Below are 8828 nucleotides of genomic sequence, written 5' to 3'. Positions count from 1 at the left end.
ACCTAAAAGACACATGGGGTGATCAAAATAGGTTAGGTTAGAAATGTTTCTACTGATTAAGTCAATGCACACCATGCCCAACTTAATCTTATGCAAGAAAGAAATGATCTACCTTGGACAAGAAGCTTAAGGTTGAAAGCCAACATGGCCTATGATGGAGCATTAATCAACTTGCTCATGTATAAACATTATATCATAGGTCATTAAATAAATACATCTTAGCATCTTAGAATGTATTCCCCTCGCTTCTTTGCCATTTGTCAAATCATGACTAGTTCCCTTCGCCTTATTCCATGTCACAGTATAAAATCATAACCCATCAAAATCCAAACTTATAAAATCACTATCTATCAAATATCAAAACCAAAATTTTAAATTATAGCAAAGAGGATCCAAACTTTTTATGGATAGGAATGTTTAATATCATCTCTTAATATTTTGGATTCTGGTCCCTTTTCTTCTTTTGTTTCTTGTCTTCAGTGGTGGGATCTAAAAATGGGCATATATAAATCCTTACATGTCTTTATTGCCCGGGGCATATGAAAAGTGGGAAACAAACACATTTTCGAGGATTTGTCCATAAATTCTCATTATATCCTTTTGTAGATCATTGGTTTCTTCAAGGATTTTTTGAGATCTCCAAAGTTCAAATCTATTCGTCCTTTCATTTATCCACTGAGTCCCCTCTCCTGCTTTGTTGGCTTTTTTGATGGTGCTTTCCAAGAAAACTTATGTGGTGGAGGTGCTTACATTCTTCTTTAGGGGACATCTTCTTACCATATCTGGGCAAACTTTGGTTTTGGAACTAACACCAAGGCTGAGATCTGCGCTTGCTGGGCACTTCTTTATTTTTCCTCTCTCTTGAATATGCATCCCTATAGGTTTACAATGATTCTAAATGTGTTATTGATTGGGCCATTGGAATCATCAATCTTCAGGTTTTAAGTTTATGCCGTTGGAAGGACATAATTTCTGCCCTCAAGGATAAATTTATTTTCTTTCTTTTTAGCATATTCACAAAGAGTGGAACAAACATGCAAACTTTCTTTCCAAGAAGGCTCTTAGTGCGAATGATGGTTATCTATTTTTTGAAGAAAGACAAGGTTGCCAAATAAAAAACTATGGGTGTATTTCCATCTCCTCAGGTCATCTCATATCACTTGAACAATTTTGTCTTCAATCTGCACTCCATAACGAGCCACATGAATGAATTTCGTATTGTTACAACATATTGGTTGCATTGTCTCCTCTGTCATCAACATAGTAAACTTCTCTTAGCAATCTGAAGTTTGCATAATTTTTTGACTACAGTTATTCATATTTGAAGCATATGTTGTATCTGATGCTGGCATAATTTTTGAATATAAATATTCATATTTTAAGCATATGTTGTATCTATTTTTTGGCACATCTATGGTTGACATGTGATTTTTTGGTCACTCTATGTTGTAGTTTTTACTCTGTAATTTAGGGCATTTCTTGTCAAAATCATTAAATGTTGTCAATATATAACTTCATGTACTCCTTTTTTTACTTTAATAGAAAAGGATGCTTTCTTCCCTATGCCCCTCCCCCCCAAGAAAACTTCTCTTTCAATATTGAAACATATAATTTTTTTATAACCACAATAATGCTTCAAGTAAATTTATTATTTTTAATTTAGGAATCTCTAAACCACATTATCTATTATTGATTTGAGTAAAAGTCTTTATTTTCAATATCTAGACCATAATAATCTTTCAGATAAATTTATTATTCGTTTACTTTAAGAATCTACAAACCATATTCTTTAATTATATCAAAGTTCGATTGAACATGTAATGATTTCTTTTCTTATTTAAAAGTAAAATAGTATTTTCGAAATAAAAAATGGAAAAATATGGATTTTTCAATTAATTCATTTTAAATAAAAAAACACTCAAAATAATTAACCCCAAGGAAAAAACTTAAACCCAACTATTAAAATTTATAACATATACACATATGAAAGATTCAAACCCTTTACATCTAGTATCCTTATTAAGAACTTTTTTTACATAAATGAGTAATTTTATTATTAAGTTTGCGCACGGTTGCAATAAATACACATGGAGTACAACTTCAGATTCACAAACACTTTCAATCCATCATATAGACATAGAACAAGACTCTTTTTATCAACCTATAGACATATATGACTCTACTGCCCATAATAATATTACATTGCTACAACTTCTGGTAGTGATGACCAAAATTTACAAAATGTAAACAAAACCATTCTATCATATTGCAACATCAAAAGGAAACTTTTCATAATAGTAACCTAACACAAAAGACATAGAGCTTATTCTGCTTCTGGAGTTGGCACATTGAGATTGATATCAGGTTTGACGAGAATGTCCATAAGTTGGTCCCGAAGATCCGACACAGTCTTGGTGAGTGTGATGTCTGTGAGCATTCCTCTGAGAATGTCAACTTCATCTTCCATTTTGGCCAATTGCTGCTTGAGAGCCAACAAGCGCTCCTCTTGTGCTACTTGCGAGTGGTACAACTTCTAGAAGTGCACCCGCAGTTCGTATAATTCTTGTTGCAAAACTTCAATTTCAAATTTGGAATTAACACACTGATTGTCCTTCATTGGAGCATCCGAATCCGATATGGAGTCTATTGTGAAAAGGGAACTAGTGTGGCAGAGAATACAAAGATGCCCCCAACTAATCCAGAGGTTGACAAATTGATATTGTTGATTGGCAGTCCCACAAACAACCAAGTTTGCATACCAAACCCTACTTCTAAGCTGGATTATGAGCTACCCCTGAACCAAAGACTTTCCCGAGCAAGCCAGAGAAAATTCATGAACAATGATACCATAATCCAAATTATGAAGATTGACCTTTCTATCAAGGGCTGTAAAATTTCTAAATTTAGTGAGGGGAACTCGTAGTTACCTCTGAGATTAACAATAGGAAGGACCCAGGCATTCTAGAAAGTTGCAGAGCCAGGGTCAGAAAAAGAACCTTGTGGGCTTGAAAGGCCTTTCCTCCAGATAACCCACGTACATAAGTGATGAGGCTTGGAATCCCCTGACGCTAGAAACAGGGCTAGAACATGCCCTTCATAGGGGATACTAGAGGGGGCTTGTTTGGACGTCACAATTGAATACACAAGCCTAACTTTTACCCAATTCCTTAACTGCAAACCAAAGCACTGATTTGCTAAGAAACATAACAGAGTTTAAACTAAGAAGCAAGCCATTTTATTGACAATTCAATTGCCTTTCTACATAATTGAATTCCTATCACCATTAATTTCACTCGAACACCCACCCTCAAAAATCATCATAAATCTGAAGTGTTGGAGATACCAAGGATTTAGCCTCAGATTATCAATAGTGTGAGCATGAGTGAACCCTCACTGCATGGCGAAAAAACCCATGAGCAACCATGTCAAGGACATAAAGAATAAAGGGCATAATGACTTTCATCATAAAGGCGTGAGGACAGATGGAACTGACGAGGATTCATAAGATGCATATGTAAGCAGTCAGGGATGAGGAAGAGCGGGGAAGGGGGACATGGGAGCTAGGGAAATGGGGGAGGGGGAGATGCAAGGAGGGGGGAGGCAACAGGGGGGTGGGCTTTGAAGGAGAGGTTATATTCCACGAGAGATCAAGAGGAAAATTAAGGGAGTCCATCAATTCAGGGTCACAAGATATCAACGGGTCATACTTAGAGCATGGGGAGAAAATCATAGGTCCTTAGGGAATAAGATTAAATTTCAGAGAGCCATTTATGTCTAAGATTGCTTCACCCAAAGTGCAAGCTTTATTTGCCTCCTTATTAACTTCTAGGTTGTTACTTCTGAAAATGTGAAAAAAGTCCTTGGAGTGAAAGAAGCTTTCCAAACTCTTAATTCTGTCTAAGATTTGGGATAAGGAATTTTCCTTTGGATTGCAAGGTTTGGAGAGATTATAGGATAAATATGAGAGTCCCCCAAAATAATGATGTCTTTAACACCTTTGTCTTTGGCAATACTGTGACCATGGAATAGTCCATAAACTTCAGCGTGATTGGTTGTCTTCCTACCCAGACCCCAAGCATATCTGACTTCCACTATTCCAGCGAAATTGTAAAGAATCCCTCCCCATCTTGCCACCCTTATCCTTATCTAAAAATATTAAAAAACTAGAATTATTTATAATTTAACTTTAAAAATAATGTTTTCTAAATAAAAATAGATATTTCAAAAGGAGGCCCTTTCGTCTTGAATGTGATTTTTAAACGATTTTGATCTAAACCAATTTGATTTTTATATGATTATAATGTACATCTTGAAATGTAATTAACGACTTTTATATTCATCAACATTAATTAAAAGGGACTATTTTCTCATGATCTGAAATAATACATTTAATACTCATTTGTTTAGGTGATACTCGCCCACAAAAAGAATTATTATATTTCCGTTTCGGGTCAAACAATTATTTCTACCCAGTAACAAACTCTAAATACTTTGAAGGTAATAAAATCGCTTGCTTAAGAAAGAAGGATCTCAACCTTTAAAATCCTCAGAATTACCCTGGTCCCTTGGCTTGCCATGGAGTGTTGGCGATGTACTACCATATACTAATATTACAAGGGAAATTAATGATCTGGCTACGAAATTCCAACGGACCATCAAACCAGTGTTGGGGATACTCGACTACAAAACCGCAACGAGACCCTAAATTATCTGGAACGGAGCCCATCTGAGTTTCTGATTACCTTCAGCGCATTCCGATGGTAAGTTATGATGTCGATTTGCTCTTATTTGCAGATCTTTTTTCTTAATACTTTCTTTTGTTTGCTTTTTTCGGTTTTTGCTTTTGTTTTCTAGATCTCAAGTACTCTGTAAATCAGGCTGGATCGATTTACTTATTCGATGCAAAAAATTGGTCAATTAGTGGTCACGAGTTCAATCCCCGGAGATCCCACGTCCGAAAAAGATGTCATTCATCCTAGTTACATTGGCGTATTTAGATATGATGGGGTCATTGAATGGGCTGTTTAACTGGGGGAATTAGGTTGTTGCATTTGTTCTTGCGGAACCGATCTTTTAAAGCCTGTCTCCTATCCATGACCTAGGTCTTCTGTCTATTTGTTTGGATGAATCGATTTTGATGTGATGAATTATTGATGGGTTTGGTTCATTCGGGGTAAATTCTTTAATTAAGGTTTATGGTATGCAGGCAGAGGGGGAGAATTATGCAAATCCATTGACGTGTTTTTTTCACGTACTATTCAAAGTAAGGCTCTGCATCCATTTCCTTTTATTCCGTGTTTTTGAAATTTTGCAATTTGTGTAATTATTTGCCTTTCTCACTGAAGAGCTGCTGATTTACATATCTGGTGTCCTGTTCAGGGAGCTGCAATTGCTTTCTATGTCTTATTTTCCTTGTTTGTGAATTCCTTTGTGATCATTTTTGTGGTCACCGTCTTTCTGGCTGCTCTTGATTTTTGGGTGGTCAAGAATGTTAGTGGAAGGATATTAGTTGGCCTAAGATGGTGGAATGAGATCAGTGAGCAAGGTGACAGCGTCTGGAAGTTTGAAGCCCTAGATCAGGAGGTGTGTAAGTGAATTGTTGTTTGTTCTATCAGTGGGCCGATTTTGTATTTCAGTTTGATAGGATGTTTTAAGATTTTAGCAATGATACAAGGTTTCTGGATTTTGATGCACTCCCGTTCTTCTTACTTCTCTGTTTGCTTGTGGCATCCACAGTCATTATCCCGGATTAACAAAAAGGATTCATGGCTCTTTTGGTGGACGCTTTATCTCACAGTAAGTTGCCAGACTTTTGCTGAAGTTTATATTAACCAGTAATTGGGATTTCTGATTGGGCAATGATGATCTATTTTCATTGTTCATTTTTGCGACAACATGAAACTATGAAACTAAAAGCTTTCCCTTGCCTCTCTGTTTCAAGTCTTTTGCCATTTTGATCCTTAGAGTTAACTATCTTTGTTTCTGTTCCTTTTCATTCTTTAAAGTACATCTAGTACAAAGTTACCAGACTCCAGGTTGGGAAAAACTCGGAATAGCAGGTTTGACTTGGATTTTGGATTGGGAAAAACTTGGCAAGTACAAAATTATAAAGAAATACACCTACAAAAATATAAAATGATAACACGATATTCAAGTCTTTGTTCATTTTGATTGTCAGAGACCAACTATCTTGGTTTCTGTCTCTTTTCACTTTTTGAAGTATTCATCTAGTTATCAGGCTTGGAATCAGGAAAAAACTTGAATTTTGTGTTTGACTAGTATCGGAAAAACTTAGCAGGTACAAAAATTTAAAGAAATACACAAGTACAAAAACTTGGAAAAACTCTGGAAAAAATTGGGGACCAGAATTTGATTCATGATTAATCACTAGTGAAACTCGCATCAACCTTAAGTTTGACTTGGGCTGAGTCAAAGGAAGCTCTTTTCCCACCCAGTCTGAGTCAAACTCATCATTCAGTGAATTTGACTCTCAATTCCTGAGACACGGATGTAGTATTTCTTACTTATCAACCTTTAACATTCAAGTGGCGGGCCTGTAGGAATAATTGGTATCCAGGAATAAACAAATAAATACAATTTCCGAATCTTGTTGGATGACACATACTCGGCAGTATGCACAATTGCATGCAGTTCTAACTGCCTTTTGTCTGATGACTTGATGAAATTCTTCATCACATTCTTCTTCCTGGATGCAGAAATTTCAATTTTCTTGTCTCAACTCAGTGCAAATGTCTTAGTTCATTATTGGCATATATCATGATTGTCATCTGGAATACAATCTACAAATTCACTCCCAATGGTATATTTGCTATTATTCACTTTTTGCAGGCTGTTGTGTGGGTGGCATTGGGGATTGTAGCCTTAATCAAGCTCAACATTGATTATCTTCTAGTGGTTGGAGTTTGTTTGGCTTTAAGCATTGCAAACATTGTTGGATTTACCAAATGCCGAAAAGGTGCGTTAATTGTTATCTTCATACTTCCATCAGGAAAATTCCATTGAGTAGATTTATTTATTTTATATATGTTGTTTGGATGTTAATACTTTCATCAAATGATAGGAACATCAAAGATTAGATTCATCTGAGATTGGAATGTCTCCTTTTAGGTACAACTTATCGATAAATATGCATTAAATATGTGGATGCATTATAACGTTACATCCTTTTTTGTTTGAAAATCATTGGAAATAAAGGCTTCTGTCTTCAGGTGCTAAGTCATAAATTCATAATTAACTTTGATGGCTAGCCGTTATTATATGACTCATAGATATGCAATCTGATATTCACTTTATTCTACATCATTTGATTGATTGCAGATGCAAAGAAACAGGTTCAAAATTTTGCATCTCGGACTATTGCTTCGCATGTTTCATCAACAATTCAGTCGGCTTTCAGTGTTGTTTGATATTTACATAACAGATCAGTGAAGAGGGTTTTTTTCTGTAAAGCAAATCCAAATGTTTATCATAATGATTTGCGAGTTTTTTTATCTCTTCAGTGCAGCATTCTGGACTCTTTGATATTGAAGTGTCCTATAGTCTTTCTGGGAAATCGTAATTGTGGCTGTATTCTTTTGCACTGTTCGGAAAAAAATTTGATGCACAATAACAGGTCAATATCTGTCCTCCTTAGAGCTATAGTTACATTCATTTAAATCCTGGTCTTTCGCATTTTTCCTCGGAAGAAATAATTTGGTCCAAGCAAATTGTCGAAGTTACGGTGATATTCTTTAAAATCGATTTTGCAGGGTATTACAGATTCTGATTATTTTTGTGATTTTTAATCAAGTATCATTATCTGTAGACAACGATGTATGGTTTTACATTTATGATAAAATCACGAGTTAATGCTGTGTATTGTGAAGTTCCAGAAAATTACTGCGAGGAATTTAATGTTCTTAGGTATAGATCTTTTCATGACGTCATATGAATGGGTATTGAGAATTTGGGTTGAATTTCTGAAAGCGGTGACAAAATAAACTGCAAAATATTTTGCTCTCAATTTATACTCCATTTAAGTCATTAGCCAAGTTGATTTCTAAAGTTTCAACCACTGTTTCTGGATGTTTTCAGAAGAAAACAATTTATCTAGGAAATCAATTTTTATATTGTGTATAATCAGTTAACCATCCGTTCTTGAAGTCTCCAGATGTAAAGCCTATTTGGTTATATCTTAAAGTCTTGAAGTGATTGAACCACGAAAATCATGAAAGTGAAAGTAAAGCTTGTGTGTATATATTAGGATTAAGGCATTGAGATTTTCGAGGAATATTGAATAGTGACATCGTGCACCAGTTTTGTTAATTTCTTGTATGGATTATTTATTATTATAAAATCTTGTGAGAATGAATTTTCTCGGGTAAATTTTTTCTCTAGGTTTACATTACCCGGGAAAACCCTTCAGTACTTCTCCTTGTTTCAAGGATGGCACCTAAGGTAAACCCTTGAATCTTTAGGGCATAAGGCTGGTCATCAATAGGGCTCGAAGCTATTACAACAATTTACTTTTTTAGAGCTCAACATTTCACTTGCAGTGATTGAATCCAAGTGGGGAGGATAACAATCATTCCTCCCCGCCACCCAAGCTTGACCCAATTGAAAAAATCTCGTCATTCTTTTTCTTTGAATGATCAAATTGCACATTTTTGGCCCTTTATTCTCAAAACCATTGGTATTTATGAGGACTTAGGATAAGATTGAAAATTTGCTGTTAATTATGTATGTGAAGATTCAAAGAAAATGCTTTTCCTATTAGAAGACAACATGGCAAATATTGGGATTGTCTTGAAGAGGTCTTCGAAAAATGT

The 8828-nt window shown here is 35.3% G+C and overlaps 1 protein-coding gene across 2 annotated transcripts; it reads left to right on the top strand.

Moving 5' to 3' along the window:
* The first annotated feature begins 4475 nt into the window (after positions 1-4475).
* LOC149160130 (Golgi apparatus membrane protein-like protein ECHIDNA) lies at positions 4476-7805 on the top strand. 2 transcript variants are annotated; one of them, XM_089436628.1, is made up of 6 exons: positions 4476-4760; positions 5207-5263; positions 5380-5583; positions 5737-5796; positions 6850-6976; positions 7339-7805. In XM_089436628.1, the coding sequence occupies exons 1-6, from the start codon at positions 4758-4760 to the stop codon at positions 7425-7427; spliced, it is 540 nt and encodes a 179-aa protein (XP_089292754.1). In that variant the 5' UTR covers positions 4476-4757; the 3' UTR covers positions 7428-7805. The 2 variants fall into 2 exon arrangements, with proteins under 2 accessions (XP_089292754.1, XP_089292753.1); XM_089436627.1 differs by lacking the exon at positions 4476-4760 and having other exon boundaries at positions 5201-5263.
* Positions 7806-8828: the final 1023 nt, after the last annotated feature.

This window comes from Pinus tabuliformis, chromosome 5_2, assembly GCF_031772625.1.
Source record: "Pinus tabuliformis cultivar Carrire ecotype Pingquan chromosome 5_2, CPIR1, whole genome shotgun sequence".
NCBI lineage: Eukaryota > Viridiplantae > Streptophyta > Pinopsida > Pinales > Pinaceae > Pinus > Pinus tabuliformis.
Note: the sequence above shows the minus strand (reverse complement) of the source record. Positions and strands in the feature narration are given on the sequence as shown.

Bases quoted from the DNA above. Each gene is read 5' to 3' on its own strand.
- LOC149160130 (XM_089436627.1), top strand. From the start codon at position 5,201: ATGCAGGCAGAGGGGGAGAATTATGCAAATCCATTGACGTGTTTTTTT. The intron at 5,584-5,736 runs GTGTGTAAGTGA...TGGCATCCACAG, and splicing joins TTGAAGCCCTAGATCAGGAG to TCATTATCCCGGATTAACAA. The intron at 6,977-7,338 runs GTGCGTTAATTG...GATTGATTGCAG, and splicing joins ATTTACCAAATGCCGAAAAG to ATGCAAAGAAACAGGTTCAA.